Raw genomic sequence first — 23,058 nt, forward strand, 5'->3', positions numbered from 1 at the left:
AGAATCTGTCAAAACACTTTTACAACTCTATTAAAACAATGCAGACATACAGAATACCAGGGTTCTGACTACACCAGCAACTTTCAGAACTGCTGTCACTGCGCTGAGCTCAAATTTAATGGCACAATAGGACTTACAGCTTCATCACAACAAAATGTCACAAAATATGGTGTTATGCATTACAAAAAACTCATTGCTCTGGAATGAATACAGTTCATAACTGCAGAGGTCCTACACACACACACACACACACATATATATATGTATGTTTGTATGTATGTATATGTGTGTATATATGTGTGTGCATGTATGTGTGTGTGTAAATATATATATACATATATATGCACATATATATAATATATATATGCCCCCAAAATTTCATGGCATTGGAACTGTTCCATGTTTTGTACTCCTGATTCAAGAGAACTCCATATAGGCATAAACTTCCGTTTTCTATAGGGCATTTTCTTTTCCTTATTGAAATTTCAAACATCTCATCCTCACTGTTTTATAAGTAAGCCCTGAGGTGACCAGAGAAAAACTGGAGGCAGAGAAAAGGAGGAAATGAGAGATGAAGACTCTCAGAAGAAGATGTGAGCATGGTAAATTTATTTCATTTTACACACATATAATTGATGCTACTGCTGAAACAATTGCAGGAATATAATTGTATAAAATATATCCATATAAAATATAATTTGGGTAGGGTTTTTTATTCTTTTTTCCCTACTTCTTTCCTTAAACACATGCACTGTAATTTTCTCTTATCCCTCCTACCTGTGCTCATACTGCTTCCTGTCAAAGGGGCAGAATATCTTGTATACATCAGGTAAGATTGGAGAAGAAAAAATAATGTTTAAATATTCCACTCAAGACAGAAAAAATGTCTCTGATCTCTTCATGTATTTTTTTTCTAAACTAGCAGGTTACTCCTGGGTATATTTAGGAAAATAATAAAATAAATAACAACAATAAAGGAAGTTAAAATAAGCTACTTCCAAAGGCATAGATGGAAGCATGGGAATATGTGTGAATATCACAGGAATATCACACCTGCTGCACACTGCTGGCTCATGTAGAGCTGCACTGAGCAAGCACACACAGACATCTCTGACTCTGTGGCACCATGCTTCACATACTTGCACTGCTAATATTTTACCAAATCATGAAACTCACAAAATATTCTGTTCAGAATACTGCATAAGCTTTACCAGAAATATCCTGTGTATTTTACCAAAGTAAAAACCAGAAGCTCCTTATGGCTGTGCAAGTGGCATTCACTACATTTTTACCTGCCCCATTGCTTTGTCTCTCTCCAAACTGGTTAACATTTTCTGTGTCAGTGAATTCTGGTATTTTTCTGACATCTGCTTCAGCATTGGTTCATAGGATGCATAATGTGCCTTTAGCCTGTGAGCAAGACAAGGAAGAATTATTCCTCACAGATGAGTTAAATCAGAGATTTATATCTGCATAACTTTTCCCCTCCCCAAACAAATGAGTCAAATTACCAAAAGATCAACACAGAGGAGACAGCAAAGCTGTTTAGTATGTAACTAACCAACTACAATACCACAAAGGAGAAAAAAAAGCAGATGAATGAATTAGAGGATTCACAGCTTGTTTGGTCACATCTTAAAACAACCCATCCAATTTTGTCCTTTTATTAATCCTTCATACACACACTGCACACTAATTTTGGCTAATTTGTTTTCTTACAGATGGATTGTATTTCAGTGGAAGAGAACTACAGCTGTTATCTGACTACCAAATAAAATCCTCATCTGGACAAACCAGTCATAATAGAATTCTGATTCTTTCTTCACTATACATTACACAGTGAATATTTATGCAGTTTAATTCTCCAGACAAACTAAGATTCAGACAAGAAATACGTGACACCACCAGCTCCAGAACCACTGCATCCTGCAAAATGCTGAGTCACAGAGGAGAGAAATCAGTGCAGAGTGCTCCCTTGCATCAGCATGCATGCATTCCAAAGGTGGGGATCTAGAAAACAGCTGCTATTGCATGCACTGATGGATAACAATCCCAGTAAAACTCAGGGAACTGACTGGAGATGCAGATGTAAGTGTTATTTTCTCCCTCTCCCCCGTGTTATTTTCAAACACATGCAAAGAAAAGATTCTAACCCAGCTCCTATTTAGAAATTAAATCATTATAACTCAGTAGCAATGGACTGGTTTGGGCTTATTTGCAACCAAAGCAACATAGCAAGTTTATTACTCAAAGTTCAAGATGACAGAAAACGCCAACTATGATAATCAGGAATGCAAAGGTTCTGAATTTGGTCCGATACCAGTTAGCCTTAAAATGGGCAAAAGTTCTGAACAGAAATCATCACCTATTTATGACAAAAAAAACCAACTAAATTTTATTTCCAACTATTAGAAATACTATGTATTCATTAATGCATATTGCATCAGAGAAAATCCACCAAAAATAAATCATTGGAAATTCTTCAATCTGTGCGGCACGATGGTCATATGGAGCTGCTGTTTACCAGAACATCCCAAAATGCAGCTAGACTCACCTCAGATTCCTTGGTGTTACCTCATTATCAGGCAACAATTCAAAACATTATGTTTAATGCTACTTGTATAGCAACTAAAATGATTTTGTACCTTTTCAAGTCACAAACCAGCCTGTTTTTCTCCTGGAGCACTCGCTTATGATGCATTCGATGGAAGTCTCGTTCTTTCTCCATTTTTAGGAGAGCCTCTTCTACTTTACTGTGTGTAAAAACAGAAAATGCAGGACAGCAGTGTTAGTCTTCTCCTCTGAAGTGCATCAAGGTATGCTGACTACATATGGAATTAATTTTCACATCTGCACATGTCTACTCTGTCTAAGCTGGAAGATCTTGGTAGTACAACCTGTGCTGGAGAATATGTACTGCTGAGGTCTTTTTGCTGCCAGCTGAGGCTCAAATCCATGGGTACTCTCCCATTTCCCTCAGATCCTTCACACAGAATCCATAAGGATTCTGGCATTATAAATCTCAGAGTTGAGGTCAGCTTTATGTTAAGCACAAGGAGTCTCGTGGAGGTACTAAAAACAATTCTCTTGTTTAAAATTCTGTGTAAAAGTGTATCAATAACACTGATAATAGACTGAAAATACTGATTTTTAAAAAATATTTCCATCACATTTGTATTGTTGCCTTGCATATTAATTTGGAGAGCCTTCTGGAAAAAGTTGGGCCAAAAATGTTTTAGGCTCTCTTCAATCATGTTTGTAACCTGTCCCCAGGTGTTCCCTGGATGTGAGAGCAGGCAGCAAAAGGACTCTGTTTTAAAATTAATTGTAAATATACTGATAACCTGTTATTCTCTAAGCACATTCTACACACAGCCATGGGACAGCCTGAGATGCTCTGCTCCATAAACTTCAAAAGAAAATACTCTGCATATATTCAGTACATTTTCTCCTTGCCTTTACTGATATGGGTTTGGCAGGAAAGATTAGTAGATGAATTGTTTAATTGCAAAGGAAGCTTGAAATTAACTTGCACTGAAATTAGATATTTGCTTCTTGCAGAAATAAAGCTCATTTCCTCTGCAAGCAGAGCTGTAGAATTAGGTAAAACCAAAATCAAAACTGAGTATGCCAAAATCAGAGGTCCAGGATGAAGATCCATAACTGTCAGTGCATTTTATTTAATAATTTAAAATATAAATTATTTACTAATACAAATAATTGATATTTGCTGTATATTCAAGCACTCTGTATGTTACCTATACAAACTACCACAGTGACACACGTACATTTCTGTGTGAATTGGTGCTTGTAGCACAGGCTGAAGGAAAGCCCATAGTTATCCTGAGTAACCATAAATTTACTGAATCTTTTTCCTGATATTTACAGGATTCCTCTTTGATATTTCCATATTTCCCCATTCTGCCTCTAGAGGACTGACTGCAAGGAGTAAATAAGCTTTGGGCCTTTGTCTCACACAGCCAGCCCAGAACTCAAAGCCAGGACCACAGACACCCCAGTCTGTAACCTCCAGGACATTTATAATCACCTGGATAGGGAAGTATTGCTATATTTTTAAAGAAAATAACAAGTTACAGCATAGCCAAATTTGACATAGCAAAGTCTTTCAAACCTCTGGCTGTAAGGAAACTGCTTTGCTCAGATGTTAGTTTTTAAAAGTATTTCTATTTCACAGATCAATACAACTGTGTGGTGAAATACCAAGTCTCTTCTTCCTCTTCTCCTTTGATGTGTACATTCGTTCTGTTTTCAGCGTATCTTCCCTTCAACTTGCCAAGTTAAGTGACCATATTTCCTCCTTCCTTCCTTTCATGGCAGCAGTGAATTCATGGCAGCAGCTCTGGGTGAAAGCTGCCCTGGCACTGGAGGGCACACACATCCTGCTGTGTGCATACACACCACGAGCTGCAAACACAGCAGCTCCAGCCCACATTAATGATTCTGTTCAGGCTTCTCCCAACATTTGGGAGGTAAATGAATCAGTGGTCTCAGGATAGTTCTGGGAAACAACTCCCTCGCGACATCGCGCTCAAAATCTGACTTGCCTTAAAGACCTTAAATGCAAACTCTGCCCCTTCAGAGCTCAGCGGATGGTTTGTTCTGAGCATAAAAGATGCTGCTACAGCCATAGAAAAGCCAATATCCATTTTTTTAGGGAAGATACATGTCAAAGTCTGCAGGTCTCTCCATTTAAACTTCTCTCAAGCAAGTACTTCTGTTAAAATAGCAAAAGAGGACAGGGTGCAAGAAACCCAAGTAGGGATTTTCAGAGGCAAGTTACAAGCCCTGATTCCACTGAATTTAGATGGGACTACATTCCCCAAGATGCTGCAAGTTGTAGCTCTAAAATTTTAATTGAAATAAAGACTTTCAGGCTTTTACTCTATCTAGCTTACATGGCACTTAGCAGCAAAGGTGCACCACATTGCATATGTTATGCACCATATTTAAATGCACCATGTAATTAAACAGCTGCATTTAAATGTCACAGACATGTTTTATGAAAAATCCTTTCCTTGGGATTTTTTCTCCTGAGAAGCTGAGAGGCCTCAGAAACAAAATGTAACCAATGGTTATCTGCTGCTGTGGAATGCAACAGGTGGATCTGTGACTGGTCTCACGTGGTTGTTTCTAATTACTGGCCAATCACAGCCCAACTGTCCGGACTGTCTCAGTCAGTCACAAGCCTTTGTTATCATTCTTTTTCTAGTCTTAGCTAGCCTTCTGATGAAATCCTTTCTTCTATTCTTTTAGTATAGTTTTAATATAATATATATAATAAAATAATAAATCAGCCTTCTGAAACATGGAGTCAACATTCTCTTCACTTCCCTCATCCTAAAACCCCTGCGAACACCACCACATTTAAATATGATGCACAACACAAGAAGTGTGCACTTTTATTTTTTCCATGGTGTAAGTAGCAAAATGTGTGCAGGAATAGTTAGATTTTGGTACAGAAACATGAGCTGAACTGGGAATTTTATTGCTAATGTCACTAACCAAAATAATAAATATGACTTCCAGGATTACTTTATATTTTGACCATTACTTTGGCTGTAAGCTGGGTGTGCATTTGTGAGCATGCTTACAAAAAGGAAAGAAAGGAACCTGCAAATGTTTACACTTCCTAACTGATGCTGTGAACTCAACCACATAGCTCAGGCAAAAGCTTGATACAACTTTGATTCCATCTACATAAGAAATTCCTAAACATTTAAAGAGCTTTTAAATATCAAAGCTCACAGTCCCCATGACCAACACAACCTTACCCAACACAACATTTTTCTGACTGCATATGTTTAAATAAACAGGCAACAGACAGGGTCTGGCCATAGGAAAACACAAAAATATCTGGTATTCAAAAGATTTTATATCATCAGATAGGCAGAATTTAACATGGCTATGAAATTGCAATCTATTTTCAGTTCAGAAAAATATTCAGTTACCAGAATATTACGTGATCAGACACCACCTGATGAATTAGAATTAACTAGTCTCATTTTTAACAGTTAACAATTTTCAGTGTTATTTACAAATTTTTCTGCATATTGGGAGGAAAGCCCATGCTTCCATTAGGGAAGCATTCAGCAGATAACACAACCCCTTAGCAATCAACTGGGGCTCAAATGCAGCCTTCAAGATAAAGGAAAGGGAGCACAGTTGAGGTACCCTTTAACTCGTGTCACATGGCAAACCAGAGTAAATTTAGTTTTGCTTCCTGTCACCACAGTATGGTCATTTTTAGAAATCATTTTTAAATAAAGATTAGAAGTGTATCTAAACCTTAAGGTAATAACTATACTTAGTTTTGGAGTAAAAGGATTATGCTGATATTTATTTCTTTTAATGTATGCAGAGAGATCAAGATGCCTTCAGACATTGCACAAGCTATAAAAAATACATGCCCACCGTACAGAGGAAATGAAGTTAACTGTAATTTTCTCTTTAAATAATGAAACACCACAGTGAAATCTAACCAACAGCCTGCAATCTACTCAATTTGCCCCCCTGCTTGCAAGCAATCATGTAAATACTGTATTAAAATGCCCAAAATACAATTACAGTTAGCTTCTAGACACTAAATGTCTTCCACCAATTGCTAACCAACATTAAAGCAGGAGGTAATTGGTTTACAGTCATTTATCCTGGGCCCCCATACTGCCTAAGTCCCAAGTAACATCTCTTTTCTGCAACATGGCCATCAAGAGTACCAAGCTCAGAAATACCAAATGTAATTAAAAGCTTTCCTCAAATACATTTCACAGCACTGTAACTCTCAATCAGTGTTTTCTGAGTAATTCACAGAGTAAAATACAGGACTTTCCTTGCTCACAAATCCTTGGTTTCTAACCAGTCAAATCAGCATTTCTCCCATGCACTCAGGCATTCTGCTTTCTGAGTCATTCTCTCTGAAAACCTGAAAACCCACGTTGTCCTCCAGGTAATTTTGGCTCCTGCTGGTATATTTACTTTACCACAGCAAAGGCTGTGATTTAAGTTACTGAATGTATGAACAAGAAAAAATGCTGTTAGCAGTCACTACACTAAATGGATTTAGTATAGAATATTATGACCAGGTTTATCCAAAAGGCATAAAAGAACACTGCAGCAAAAATGCTCAATTTCACCCATTTCAATTATTTCAGAAGCAGTACTGGTTAAATTCATCAAATATTCAAAACAATGTATATAAAATGAATGTCCCAAATACTGAACTTTTAACATTAGTATCAGTGAGATCTTTGAAACTATTTGAAATAAAAAGGCTGGAAAGTGAAGGAGTGACAGAGTACTGCTGGCACAGACCAAGTTTTACACCTGTGTCTTGGTTTGGAAATGACAATCCAGGACAACCTGCCTATACTGCATCCCAGTAACAGCTGAGAGACTATGGAAATAAAGCTCTCTTTGCAAGTGGACAAAGGGGGGGTCTGGTTTCAGCAGTGTTTTCACAAAGCACATGCAGAATACCTGCAGGGTGTAACAGGAAACACCAGTGAACAGCTGTGCTCACACAGAATCTGTGTCTCACAGAACTGCCCTGAATCTCACAGCCCTCTCTGCAACACCCAGCCAGTGATGTGACCCATTTGTTTGCCACCAGAGTGTTGCTACTTTAGGTTCCAACAAACACCAGAAGGTGAAAAAGCAGGGCCCAGTTTCAGTTTGTGGATTGAACTTGAGTGTTGGGATTTTATCTAACAGGGAGCCTGGAGCAACCCAATACACCAGCACTCCTTTCCCTCTCCTGTTGCTCCTGGTTGCACATTATCATGTCATCTTTAAGCCTTTTAACCAGACAGCTGCTGTAAAAACTTTTCTGGCACCCTATGGAGTAACAAGATATTCTAGTGGAAAAAAAACCAGTTCATTCAGACCGTGGTGAAATGAGTTTGAGCTTTAGATTGTTAAATAATCATGCAGCAATACAACAAACCCAGGAAAACTCTTTATCATGTCATAATCCACTCAGGTTATGTTGTTACAGCACATTCTGCTACATAGGAGGAGTGAAGAGGGGGAGGAAAAGAGAAAAAAGGTGGGAAACAAAAAGAAAATAAAGCTCTTTGAATTTACTACTGTCAAGGATAAGTTTCATGAGGGCCACGTTTTGTCCTTCCTTCTTTTACTCTGCATGACTGCTTCTTACTCTCCCCCACTCATATGAGACACAATCTTTGAGTACCCATCATCCAAAGAAGCTGCAGATCAAAAAAGGAAATGTTTTCTCCATGGTCTGTCTCCTCATGCATTATTATATTTAGACTACACAGATCTGACTTGATTGTTGCCACTGTTTATTAAACTACTTGACTGTAGCCAATTAATTCATTAATTTAAAATGTAATAAATCATTACAATCAGAAAATAATTTAATTACCATTATCAGCAGCAATGATTATTTAACATCTGAATAATTTTGGTTTTTTTCATAGAAAGGAACAACCTAAATGAAAATTAGCAACTTGAGCAATCCTGAGGAAAATCAAAGAGATGGAATTAAACTTTACAGTTCCATGTTTTGAAACCACACACTGGCAAATCTGAAGTGAGTGCATCATTAGGCCTCAGAGTGCATCCTCAATGAACACACACAAGTGCAAACACACCATTCCCCAGAAAAGGCCATGTGGCATAGGGCTCATTACTACATCTCTCCATTTTATAGGCTAAGTGTTTTAATTCTCTTGACTGAAATACTGCAGACTTGTAGAATAAACTACTACAATGTACACACCAGTATAATCAATGGTGGTAATTTACACTGACACACCATTACCACTAGGCCCAGAGTGATAGATTTTTTGTAATTAAAAAAATGAAGAATAAATGTATAGTGATTTTTCCCCTATGCTGAAGGTTCGTGGTAGCTGTAATTTATAGTACTGTAATACAAAATGCACATAACAATTTATTTTTTAGTTCTACCTATTAGGCTCTCATGATTCTCTGTAGTAATTTGTTATGATTACTGGATACTGAAAATTATTTTTGGCCTAGGAAATACAAATAAAAGAAATTAAGATTTACATTTCCAACAGAACTCAGAAAAACTTGAACTTTAATTATAAATGTCACCTAGAAGCAAAAGTCTGTGTAGCCAGCATAACAAACAGGAACTTAACTACTTTTCACTAAGTATAAAACTTGGGTTTACTTTACCTGGCCATCTACTACCATATGGAAAAGTTGCAATCAAATCAAATAACATACTTGACAGTTTGTCTGTAGCTTTCCAGATCTTTCTTCAGGCTCAGATTCTCAGTCTCGAGCTGCTCGTTGCGAGTGTACACGTCTGGAACCAGCCCAGCCTCATCAGCTCTTAACTCACCTCTCTCTATCAGCTCATACCTGGCAGAAAACAAACAGATTTCTTTCATTTATTTTATTGCATGTTCCATTTCCTCATTTCACTCATGTTTTCTTTCTTGTGCTACCATTTACCTAAACTATAATCCCAGCAATACTGACCATCTTAAAGCATTTAGAAATGCTTTTTGTTTCAGCAGCATGATTATTGATGAATGATATTGGTGATTACTGTTTTCAGTTTTCACATCTGCTGCTTACATCCAGGTGTAGGAGATAGTGCTCAATATGATTTTTATTTCTATTTACTTCTGTTCTTTTCATACTTCCTTATTATTTGGAAACAAAAATATGCACAGATTCAATACATTTTTCACCTGAAAAGGCAAATAATGTTCCTGTTGCTCCTTCTAGTGATCTCCCACCCAGAACATCTTCCCAGCAGGGAAGGTGCTTGTGGGGTTATGGTGTTGATCTGATTTAAGTTGGTTACAGCTCCATGCAGCCTCTGGTGAGCTATGTCATGGCTGAGGTCTCACTCTTCTGTCTGTACTGCATTCTTAGCTTTTACTGACATATCACCAAAAGATGGATAGTCCTAAAATAGGATCCTGAATGAGCAGATGTTATTGCTGGAGCTGGAGAAATTCCTGGGGTGCTACCCAGCAGCCCAGGCTGCTTCAGGTACTCTTACTTCATAATGATCATGATCATAAGAATTCACAGCAGTGAATCCACTACCCCACCACACTGCTAAATTCTACTGTTTTTCATTCTAAAATGTGTGTTGTTCATAACAGTCAGGACACATAACACAGTACTTCACATTAAACAATTCTTTTTTTCTTTTCTTCTAAATATCTTAAATAAAAGGCAGAAACAAATATTCTTGTTCAAATAGCATTTGTACATACAGTCCTTTTTATCTCACATGCTCAAATACATGTAAGATAAATACATTGTTGTTTTGGGGTTTTTTCTTGAGGACTCTAGCTGCAGATAATAAGGATGAATGATTCTGAGCCATCTTCAACATGGAACCAAGAGCTCACCTAGGGAAATGTCTTCATTCCTTCCTGTTTATTTTCCCTCTCCTTATTTAATTATATTTACCAATATTTACCTATGTTACCAGCCCCTGAGAACACTTGATTCCTTGATGTAGAAGGCTGAAGGCTGCTTTAGTTCAATATTTGCACAGACTGACTTGGATTGAAGAATTAAGAGTACCTGAAGCAGCCTGGGATGCTGGGTAGCACCCCAGGAATTTCTCCAGCTCCAGCAATAACATCTGCTCATTCAGGATCCTATTTTAGGACTATCCATCTTTTGGTGATATGTCAGTAAAAGCTAAGAATGCAGTACAGACAGAAGAGTGAGACCTCAGCCATGACATCAGCTCACCAGAGGCTGCATGGAGCTGTAACCAACTTAAATCAGATAAACACCATAACCCCACAAGCACCTTCCCTGCTGGGAAGATATTCTGGGTGGGAGATCACTAGAAGGAGCAACAGGAACATGATTTGCCTTTCAGGTGAAAAATGTATTGAATCTGTGCATTTTTTTTTGTTTCCAAGTAATAAGGAAGTATGAAAAGAACAGAAATAAAAATCATACTAAACACTATCTCCTACACCTGGATGTAAGCAGCAGATGTGAAAACTGAAGACAGTAATCACCAATATCATTCATCATAATCATGCTGCTGAAACAAAAAGCATTTCTAAAAAAAGGCAACCTTTACTTAACATGCTCCAAAAAAATTAAGGTGAATGTTAGTATCTCTGTCCAAATGACTTCCTACAGTCAGCTACATTTTTGCATTCTGAGGATGCTTCTTGGAATGCTCATCCCTCTGAATTAAGCTGTAACACTCACCACCAGTTTTTGAAAGGTTTTTGAAAAATTCATCTGAATATGTCCACAGTAAAATTCATTCTATCATCACTTTATTTTCTTAAGTAAATTACTGTAGGAACAGGCTTTAACATTAAGAAAGAAGCTTGAGGGGTTTTTTTTCTTTCCTTCAAACAGTGACTGATGCACAATTCCTATCAGAAATACTGCAAATAAGGGCAGCCTCATGGCAGAAATTCACAACTCTACCTTCACTTGCTGGAAGTATTTCTCCACTGAATGCCCTAACTACATTTGATGCAAACTACCAAGCACAAAGACTCATCAAACATGGATAATTGATGCACCTCAACTCCAGCAGAGGTAAAAATTCTGACAGACAATTTACATGAAAAACAATTAATACCAATAAATTCACTCCACCCTTGTGCAAGAACAGGACTGAAAGTGAATGTTTTTGTGCAGGTAGCAGAAATGGAAAACCACCCACCAAACAGCACTGAGAAATCTCATTATCTTTCATCAGCCTGGTCCTGTAAATCTCACAGACCTCCTCCATACTGAGCTGCCTGCCAAACAGCTGCTCTTCTCACTTCTTTCACTGCACATGGAAATTAAATTAGTTCCATGCACACACAGGTATTTTACAAAGCTTTTCAGAACTACTGAGTTATTATTCTTAAATCGCTATTAAAAATTAACCAAGAATCTGGAAACCTGAGGAACAGATGGTTAACTGTGATTTTGTCATCAAAGCTCAGTGCAGACTGACTGAAAATAATACATTATTACTGTATACTTGACATGATAATTCCTAGAAACTGGATTTCAAAGGAATCAAGCTGCACAGAGGCTCTGCAATAAACTGATAGCTCAGGATGACCTGGGCTCTCAGGATTAGGAGGGAGAGACTGGCAGATGCAGGAATTCACAGCTGATCAGCCTCTGCACTTCATACTTAAAAGCTGTCAATCCAGTATCTTCAATAAACAACACAAGTCCTATCAAGTCTTGTATAACAAATGAATGGAAAATTTAATGGAAAATTCAATATTCAAAAAATAATTGAACTGTAAAGTTCCTTACAGTATAATGGGAATAAAAAGTTTGCTTGCAAAACAGCCGATATAATTAAAAAAAAAAATCACTACAACTGTTATAAAATAATTCATTACTTCATTGAAAAATAAGAGTGTTGGCATAAAATAAACCATAATCAAATCATGGCATTTTATATGGCTGGGTAGAGTAACGCTGTTTTCCCAGCCTCCAAAATAAACACAGACAATTTGGTCCAATTTAAGTGACCTTTAGATCTCAGAGAGACAATAATTTCAAAGGCAGCCTTTTGATAAATTTTCTCTACGTTAATTAATTTCTCATTTTAAATTCCATTAGTACTTGATCACCACAGCATGAGAGCAAGAGTGTCGTCCCAATACATAATGAGGAACCCAAGTACACTAATCTGCTCTCACTTTCATTAATATTGTAAATTATCCATTTCAAACCAACATGAAACATTTTGAAATAAGGTATTAATGCAGCACGTCTCTATACAGTAAGATTAGATACTGACATGCTGAGCTCATTTGTAAAGCTACTGAAATTAAAAGTATTACTTATAGAGAAAAAATATATGTACAGCTAAGAATTTACAAGATAGTGCAGGATTTAACAGGCCCTTTCTGTTAAAAAGCTATTTGAATTTTGCCATTGATATAAATTCAGACTCTAAGTGCTTCAAAGAAAGCCGTAAGCTTCATAAAAAGGTCACTATTTATATCTGCCTAGTATTAATTATCTTTTAGCATAAAAACTATTAGACTTCAAACTTGATATCAGTACTCATATCAGTTCTTTTGTTGAGAAAGAAAACAGGAGTGTCACGTTCCTTCCCCAAGGAATCATTTAAGTCCATCCTTATGCTATCAAAAAGCAGATCATTATTAATTCCAAAGGCAATGTCTGATTGATGAGTAAGACCAGAGCCTTGCAAATTCCAGATTCCACACCTGAGAATATTTCTAAGAAAATGTGAAAGCTTCAATGCTTTTGTATGAAAAAATAAGATGTTTCCAACTTTTTTCTAGTTTTCAAATTACAGAATTTCAAGAGACTTTACTAAAAAATAACCCTCTGAACTTCTCATGTTTGAAACTGAGAACAAGGTTAATCAAAGAGAGGTGTTTCCAGAGGTGTTTCCAGAACATAACCTGCTGGCTCAAAGCAAGTCTGTAACTTCATGTAATCTTTTGCTCCAAAGTAATTCAGCTCTCTTTCAAAACTCTGCAGCATTCCTAACATGTAATTTTTAATCAACAGTAAAAAAAAAGTATACATCCTGTAGGATGTATGAAGGGAGTGGTGTATTTAAACAAAGTTGCACCTTTAAACTTGTGCATGAAGTATGGACAAAATCCCTGCAATCTACAAAAGCTTGGAACAAGAGAATAGCAACAGCTCGAGCTTATTATTCTACTGATCAGGTATAAAATAAACCTGAAAAAATAAAAAACATTCATATTTGTTAATTGCTGTACCAAAAATTACCAATTAATAAATATTATGATTATTCTACTTAAACCAGGGTTCTTCATTCTCACCAGGAACACATTTATTTGTTAAAACACTACATATGTAAGAATGACTTGTACTCAGGAAATTTTTCTGAAAAAATGTCCTGAAATACCAAAAATACTTGAATCCTGACCATCTAATTCCCAAAGCAACATGGACACTTAAATTATTTTACCATTCACTCTGGAAGCAGTCAAGGGTTCTAGACATTCCCAATCTGACCAGGAAATTGCAGAAGAAGTCATCCATTGCTTGAGGTAAGTCTGATATCAATTTCTCAGAATTCAGAACCGACAGAAATTCCTGAAATTAAATTTTGATAGCTGTTAAACTTAAAAGAGGAGTGTCCTGATCATAATTTCTATATCTGAAGTCACAGATTTACTGGAGTACAACTGAATGTTCTCCTTGTCTTTACAGATCAGAACTGTAATTAGTGATCCTTCTAATGGCAAGGGTTGGGAAAGGTTATGAAGAAATAACTCAAACCCCCTTATTTAAGCAGGTATTCCAAACCTGCCATCATCTGGCAGAGCCTTTAAAGTATTAAATCTGATGGATGATCTTTTGTCACTGACCAGAATAAAAGTCAGTCCTTATCTAATGAAGAATGTAGCTGTCCAAGGTGCCACAGAATGGCTTGTATGCTTTTTATAATGGTGCATGCAATGGAGGGACAGACAGAACTTCATTTCCATCCCCTGATCCCTTAGGAATAACCACAAAGATATGGGGATTTTCCTCTCAGCATGCACTGCAGGAAGCTGCCAGACAGCACTGCTACAAGTGTTAGCAGAAGGTGCACCAGGGTTTCATGTGCAGCTCCCCCAGTGTCAGACAGACAGACAGACAGCTCTGCAGACAGGGTCAGCTCGTGGGGCAAGCACATTGCCAAAAGCAGAACCAACACAGAGCAGAGCAGTCCTGCTACAGAGGAAAATAAAAAAAACACCTTTCACAGCTTTCTGATGTGATGCAAATCCCTTCCCTTCACCCAGCCCCACTCAGCACACAGCCTAGGAGAATTCAACGTGCAAGGAGGTATGGAAAAAAAGGAAAATGTGACCCATTTGAGACTACTCCCCACAAAAAGCATTTAAAGACAATGAGAGGAGAGAGACTGCCACAACTCAGCAGCCAAAGAGGGGGCCTTATTTCACTCAGATATCAAATGGATTGCAGTGACTTAACATACCTAAATATGAGGGTCTTGGCTTAATACCTAAATAAGAGGGTCTTGGCTTAATACCTAAATAAGAGGGTCTTGGCTTTATACCTAAATAAGAGGGTCTTGGCTTTATACCTAAATATGAGGGTCTTGGCTTTATACCTAAATATGAGGGTCTTGGCTTAATACCTAAATATGAGGGTCTTGGCTTTATACCTAAATATGAGGGTCTTGGCTTTATACCTAAATAAGAGGGTCTTGGCTTTATACCTAAATAAGAGGGTCTTGGCTTTATACCTAAATAAGAGGGTCTTGGCTTTTGGGAACTCCACAGGGACAGAGTGCCAAAATGGAGCTGCTCCACAATGCATGACAAGCTAGTGCACTGCACATGCATCTTGGTGAGTGATTATAAAAAATACCACAAAACTGAGAAAACCCCACTGAGAGATTTATCAAGAGATGCTAAAGGCCATGACTGCAAATCATTTCCTCCACCATTTATAAAAGAATCTGTGAGGCCAGGGATTTCTGATAACTCCATTCATTTATGGCTTATTCATGCCCTTAGTGGCAGCCCTGTCACCATGAGTGCATAAATTACCTGGAGATAAAGGCATTTCTCTTGATAAAATAAAAACACTGGGAAAATCTCTTGGCCATTTTGTATAACACAGAAAATGTTGTCTTAAATCTAACCAACCTACCTAACATAACCAGAAGAGATTGTACATGTCTGATGTAGGCCATGTAACACTGCCTCATGACTAGTACAATATGCCAAGTGCAATGTAATATTTAGCATATTTTCATTACTGGAGCTCCAGTACATCAGGCAGGTCTATTTTCTAATTGTGCTAATACAAGAACCAAAGAGTACATGGGCAGACATGCAGCTGCATCCCTTGGCTTGCTTCTTTCTTTACTCCAAGTGAGGCAAATGTGTAATATTGCTGCTTGCAGCTTTCCAAACACATCTATAAAGGCAGGCTTTGGAAGAAGTGCCACAGCTTGATTCCCTTAATAAATGGAAATTTGATAGGAATTCATTTCATCCATGCAGAAGAGAATTTATTAGTGAGATCCCAGCACTGACCACCATTTCAGGAAGCAAAGCTCAAGCAGGGAACAATACAGGGAGAAATTAATTCAGTCTAACAGGCACAGAATCACAGCAGGAGCTCAGGAAACAAGAACTGAATCCCCAGCTCCTTCCCAGACTTTGGGAGTGATATTAGGCCAAGCACTTGCTTCAGTTTCATGGTAATCTGTTGGCTGACTACCAGCAGGAGAGCACAATGTAAAGATTGTAAATATGACCAGTAAAACAAAATAATTTCTAAGAGCTTAACTTTAGGAACTTTCACAGCACTTCTAAGAATTTCTGTCCACTGAAGAAATATGAACAGCAAATAAATTTATAAATTCTCTGGAAAACAAGGTAAGATGTTCTCAAAAACTTACTGAATGTAAGAAGAATATGATAAGGGAACTCAAAGATTTTAGCATGTTCAAACAAACTGAAAATCAAGCATACATAAATTGCCACATTAATGAATGCCAATGTTACTTCACATTATCATTGTAGGTATTAGGACAAAAAACTTGGAAGGAAAGTCCAACAACTGTAACTACTGAAGAAAGTTTTTCAGCCAGCTTTCATTTCTGTGTGGCTTTCCAGAAGTTTGGCATCCTTTTCCAACAGTCCCTATCAGCTGGATATTTTCTTTTATATGCAGAATATTTTTTGCTTGTGTTGAAAAATAATTTAAATTACTTTAAAATGTCTCAAAAAAAAAAAGAAAAAAAAGAAGTAGATATGTGCTTAAGGACAAATGATGTTACTCAACTCAGAAACTCTGGATACTTTTAGTATCTGCAATTGGAAAATATTAAAATTTTTGGATAATCACTCATCTGTGCACCTAGCACTACATAGGATTACATATACAAGTAAAAAGCAAGTTAAGCAGTAAATACACACAATCACTTAGAACTATCATCCAGGTTATGGTTATTACATAATTTATTTTAGCCAAGATTACAAGTTATTAAAAAAATAGGCCAATTGCTTATCATGTGAAGGAAACAGCCTTCTACTTTGCTTCCTAGCTCAGAGTAGGGATGTTGAATCAATATTAATTCACAGAAAACAGTGCTTCTAACCTGGGTCACCAGAAGCACTTGGCTTTTCCAGGGAATTAATATCAAACCATCGAGTCAGTGAGCCTCACAAAATGTACAGTAAATCATTATGAAAGCTGTCAGGGAACTAGCAAGTGTATTAGAACATTTCTCTACTCATGTCTTTCTGTCCAAAGGCTGAAAACATTACTTCAGTTTCAAAATCATAGAAAAAATATGAAGCCTCCAAATAAAAAAACAAGCAGGAAGAAGGCAGACAACTCTTAGCATAAGCTTAAAATCAAAGAGAATTTAAGTTGCAGCACAAATTATCTGCTGGTTTTAAGGAAAAGTAAGAGTTTCTTCAGTTTGATTAACTGGGATGGACATTAGCATACTGTTCCTACTACTTCAAGTTCAACAAATCAATGAAGAGGTAAAAGATTATTTAAATACAGCACTGTCAAAAGATCAATAGGTTAAAAATGTTCTCTCTTTTTTCACTTCCTATGTTAACATAACTCACACAGTAAAACAATCATAACCTCAGCTATTCCTAAGGAACATGAAGAATTTCCAATACTTCCTTAGCATGAAGCATTTGCCATTGCAAACACTTCTTCAATCCTTGCCTTCATTTTCAGGCATATTCAGTTTTAATACACATGAAACTGTTATGTTCAGGTTGCACTCAGAGTTTTATCTAAAGTACAAAACTGATCTGTTGATAAGCACAAGTGCTAAAGAAAACACACATTTTCCCTCCATTCTGAGTTTAGGTATCATTCACTTAATTTCATCTTCTCACTATTAATCATTTACTTTTACAAAACAAAGACTATGACTGTACCCTTCTGATGAGGCTACAAGATAGTGGTGATGTTGGAAACACAGCAGGGAAAACCACTTTTCCACTAGATTGTTAAAAACAAGTAAATTCAGGTAGATCTTGTTTGGAAAAATACAATACAAGAATCCCATTGTGTAACTCTGACCTATTACACAACTGCTTTGAAATCAAACTATAAATGTAAGGAATGTCAAAACTAATGGTGTGGACTGATTGATAATTTCATTAATATTTTGAATCAACATAATGTAATAGTCCATTCTTTATTTTTCACATATGAACAACCTCTTTTAGCAAGTATTCAAGTATAACCTTTTGTTTCTTTCCTGTGCCAGGGATCACACTCTCATTTAATCTGCTCAGATAAACAACAAACTTTAAAATACTGATGCATTACAATAATATTAATACATTTTAAATAGCTAAAGATTTGGCTACATGTACTTGAAATGTCAGGTTGTTTACAGAACACAAAATGAACACAAATTAAAGATGAAACCCAGGAAATGTAAGTTGTCTTTTCCACCATAGCATATGTTTACTCCTGTAAACTTGTAAGAAAATAAGAGACAATCTTTCCCACACAAATATTTCATGATTAGTAGAAACTAGCTGTGTGCAAATTTCATGATTAGTATAAACCAGCTGTGTGCAAATTTCATGATTAGTATAAACTAGCTGTGTGCAAATTTCATGATTACTAGAAACTAGCTGTGTGCAAATTTCATGATTAGTAGAAACTAGCTGTGTGCAAATTTCATGATTACTATAAACTAGCTGTGTGCAAATTTCATGATTACTAGAAACTAGCTGTGTGCAAATTTCATGATTACTAGAAACTAGCTGTGTGCAAATTTCAAGCCACTAATGTTAAGTGAATTAGAGACTCTTAGATTGTTTAGGAAGCTCTTACCATAAGTTTGGCATCTTCAGCCTGCTCTTCAATAGTCTGCAAAGCTTTGGACAGATCCTCATCATCTTCAGGAAGACTGAAGTCATCATCTGCTGAAACCTAAATGAAATTATGTAGAGTTTGGTATCAGCACATGTTATACACCTTTCTTTCACAATAAAACAGTTCCCACTCCCATTACAACTGCTGAAAATAATCCCCTCCTTGTTAAAATACCATTCTGCCATATGGAAACAGAAATCCTATTACTGAAATATTTTTTATAAACAAACAGAAATATCTAAAGAGATGTGTTATCTAAATAGAAATTCTTATACCTTTAAAAAAGAACTTATTGTTCAAATAAAGGTAATACACAACAATAGAACTAACACTGAATCTTCTCTTGAAAAATAGATATGCTCTCTTTCATCACTTTATAAAAGGAGATTTGTGTAATTTCTCCCAGGATGTCTGTATGACTGATGAAATAAAAAGAACAAAAAATGAACACTCTACCAGAATATATCAGAAGATTATCAATTTAGTAAGTTACCTCTTCATACTGATAATCATCTTTGGAGTCATCTGTTATGGTAATCTCTGCAGGTGTAGTTAAGTCTAGAACAGCTGGTGCATGTGAGGAGTTCCAACTTAAATTAAAAAAAAAAATCATAAAATAACCATCTATAAATCTGCTATCACCATCCCCTCCCTTTTCTTCTCAACACAAGACTTTCCACTTCCAAGGTTTCCCTCAGCCCCAAGGTGAGCAAGCCCAGTTCTGTGCACAGAGAGAGAATTTAGGTTTAAGTTTTTACAGCAGGTTTGAACACCATTAAACATTGACTCATCAGGTCTCAGAAGCCAAGCACTATTCCAAAATAAAACAGCAACTCAATTGTGCTCTCAGCCAACCATCAGTTTGGAGAGGGGACTTTTTGCACCAGAATTTCCACAGCCTTCTAAGGAGAAATAGCTTCATGCTCTCAGAAAACACCATTTTTTAGCAAATTCAGATGTCTGAGTTCAAACAGCAACACCTGAGGTCAAACCCTGAACACCACAGGGCCACTTAAAAGAGCTGATGCAAATGCCTTAATAATCACAAGACTGTTACAATAAAAAGATGAGGAACTTTCAAAACTCAAAAATTCATTTGGAAATTATCTACAGTTCCTTGAAAGGCTTTAGAATCAAACTTTTGATTAAACATAACTACAAATAGTCTAAAATAAAAGCCAAATAAACATCTTTTCATCCACTAGCCTCACAGCCCATGAAAGAATAATGAAATGTTTTTAGCAGATGCTGCTGACAGCTTCCCTAGGAAATCAGTTAGCCTACAAGTGACCCATGTAAATAAACCAGGAATTAACTTCCAAAGAAAAGAAAAGCTGGCAATTCAGTACTTCAAACACAGAAAACAAGGAAAAAATAAACCCATGATTTTCCAGCTTTGCACTGTGTTGCTCAAATCTGATTTAGTCTCCTTAAAACAGGCCTTTTGCCAATTTTCACAGTATATGTAAAAGCACAAGACAAAGGTAAAAGTATCATCTGCATTCAAGAATAGCATCACAGCGCCAGGAAAACTCAGATAAATTGTATCCATCTGGAAGGCTAACAGCTGAACACCATAACCCCCTGATAAGTAATAAACTTTCAAAAACTGGGGATTTTTTTCTTCAATTTTCTATTGACCTGACTGTCCTTGTGATCCACTGTGATCTAAAGTAATGTGTCATTGCAAACAATTTGCCCAGACTAAAATATTACTTGAAAATCCTGGTGTTTTCCTCGTTTTTTTTTTCCTTACCAAAAAATCATAGCTAGGTGCACTATCAAACAGAAAAATTAATTTTAAAAATGACTGTATTTCTCCACAGTGTTAAATCTGCTGAGGCAGTGCTTTTTTAAGCACACCACACTAAAAACAGCTGTGCAGATTCAGTAAGGTAGAAATTGAGGCACGAGCTGCAAAAGGACACTCTTCCACTTTTTAGAATTGGCTTTATATTGGCTTACAACTTAATTCTAGCAAGGAAAAACTCAGGTATGGTAGGGTGTAAAGTATGATTGTTTAGCCTCTAAAAGCATTAGAGCTTCTTGATTCCAGCTCACACACAGCTAGAAAAGAGAACAGGTGCAGCTCATCTAGCCTAGTGACAAAAGCAGAATTTGGGTCATGTGATCAAAAAATTAGACATTTAAAAGCCATAAGCTTCCAAAATAATTTGCTAAAATTTGGAAAGAATTGGGTGGGGTTTTTTGCTCTAAAAGCCACAGCCAAGTTATGCCTAGGTTATGTATGGCAATCCTCATACTCAGTACAAACCACAAATCATGAATATCCCAGCAGTTATTCTGCAGTAGGAAATTAAAGGAGCACCTTTTCCAGCAGCACATTGGGACTGGGAGTCTTAATAACAAACCTTGCCCTCCCTCCATAGGTATTTTGCATTTAGTGCTCAATAGCTAACACAGGAGAGGTGACAAGAGCTTTCCATGCTGGTGAGAGGAATAGCAGATTTATTTTTACAAGCCGTGGGTCTGCTGGTAGATAAAAATAGCACTAGGAGATAAAAGAAACAATGGGAAGGATTCCACTGATTGATGAATGGAAAAAGATATCTGCTTTTGCAAATAAACTTTAGGTTTGCTGATAAACGAAATTAGACATTGAAAGATGAAAGAAACTATGGGGAAGAAAAACCCCTAAATACTGTAAGAATTAAAAATTAAAAGGGAGGGTTATACTTTAGAGAGAAATCTTTGAGAAATCTTTGGTATCAGGAGTATCAGGGAGTCTGTACCTCTCAAGTACCTCAGCCAATGGAGAAAGAGAGAAGGGAAACGGGGCCGAGAAATTAAGATAAAACTGAGGCTGCATCCTCCAAAAATTGGAGACATCCCAGGGGAATGCCCCATGGCCTCTCCCTTTATTCGAATAAAGCCAGAAAGGACTCCTCTGTCTCCTTTTTAAGACATAAACCTCTGGTGTTTGTAGATTAATTTTCCTAACACCAGGATTGTAACTCCTGCTCAGGCTGCCCCACCAGCACTGGAGGATTCAATTCCCCCACTTTTCCAAGGGGCATTCAGGAACCCCAACCTTCAGCCAGGAAAGCAAACACCACCTTACAGTGAGAGCAAGCCCCCACTGCCTCTGCAGGGCCAAAACCCCACGTATTTATAGAATTGCTTAAGTTGAAAAAGACCTCTGAGACCAAACTGTTAACACAGCACCACGTTCACCGCTAAACCATGTCCCCAAGTACCATATCCACACACGGCTGTTTAACCCTTCCAGGGATGCTGTGGCCACCGCTTCCCTGGCCATCCGTGAAAGCAAGAAATTTTTCCTGGTACCTAAACATTCTCTGGCATGGACTGAGGCCGTTTTTCCCCTTGTCCCATCCCTGTTCCCGGGAGCACAGCCCGACCCCCCGGCTGTCCCCTCCTGTCAGAGAACTGTGCAGAGCCACAAGGGCCCCCATGGCTCCTTTCCCAGCTCCCTCAGCCGCTCCCGGTGCTCCAGCCCCTTCCCCAGCTCCACCGCCCTTCTCTGGACAGGCTTCAGCCGCTTTTCAGCCTCCAGGAACAACAACCCACAAAAATAACCAACAATCCGGAGAGATTTTTAACTTTTCCCCCGTACTCTCAAACGCTGCCCTCGCCCCACCCAATCCCCCCCTCCCCAGCAGGTGCGGGGCCGGCCCGGCTGAGGCGGGAGGAGCGCTAAGGAGACGGAGCCCTGAGGCGGGGAACCGGCACCCGCAGCGGAGCAGGAGGATGAGGATGGAGGGGCCAAGGCTGGGGAGGAAGAAGGATACTCTGCAGGCTGTAGGCCGCCTCGGAGACCTTCGCCTCCTCCGCCATGGCTGCGGCGTTACCGGGGGCGACCTCTCGCGAGGAGAGGCGCCCGCGCCGCGGCGGGAAGAGAGCCGGCTTTAATTGAATTTAAATGAATTTCGTTTAATTTAATTCAGTTTAATGTAATTCAGCGCTTGTAAGTCCAGGCGAAGCTCCTCGCCCGTGTGGGAGCGGCGCTGAGAGGAGCGGGGTGTGAGGGCGAGGAGTCTCCCGAGGCTTCCCCTCAGGGTGTCCCCTCAGGGCGGCCCCTACGGCAGACAGGCACCGACTTTGCTCAAGTAGAAGGAAAAACGGCAGAAAATGAGGGGGGGGGGGGGGGGGAAACCGCTTCAAACTCCTAAGAGAGGACTAATTTCTTCTGCAGATGGAATTTTT

At 38.0% G+C, this 23,058-nt stretch overlaps 1 protein-coding gene across 2 annotated transcripts in view; it reads right to left on the bottom strand.

Annotated features, from left to right (window-relative positions):
- SPAG16 (sperm associated antigen 16) overlaps window positions 1-22,722 on the bottom strand; it is a 373,146-nt gene extending 350,424 nt beyond the window's left edge. The window contains exons 1-7 of one of the 2 annotated variants that reach the window (XM_054636654.2): window positions 22,644-22,722; window positions 19,364-19,410; window positions 18,829-18,927; window positions 13,949-14,076; window positions 9,238-9,375; window positions 2,646-2,753; window positions 1,293-1,410 (exon numbers count right to left, since the gene is read on the bottom strand). In XM_054636654.2, coding sequence (XP_054492629.1) covers window positions 1,293-1,410; window positions 2,646-2,753; window positions 9,238-9,375; window positions 13,949-14,076; window positions 18,829-18,927; window positions 19,364-19,410; window positions 22,644-22,689 — 684 coding nt within the window. In that variant the 5' untranslated portion in view covers window positions 22,690-22,722. The remainder of the gene's footprint in view (window positions 1-1,292; window positions 1,411-2,645; window positions 2,754-9,237; window positions 9,376-13,948; window positions 14,077-18,828; window positions 18,928-19,363; window positions 19,411-22,643) is intronic. The other variant, XM_077181042.1, reaches the window with a different exon arrangement.
- Window positions 22,723-23,058: the final 336 nt, after the last annotated feature.

The sequence above is a fragment of the Agelaius phoeniceus genome, chromosome 7 (assembly GCF_051311805.1).
Source record: "Agelaius phoeniceus isolate bAgePho1 chromosome 7, bAgePho1.hap1, whole genome shotgun sequence".
Classification (NCBI taxonomy): Eukaryota; Metazoa; Chordata; class Aves; order Passeriformes; family Icteridae; genus Agelaius; species Agelaius phoeniceus.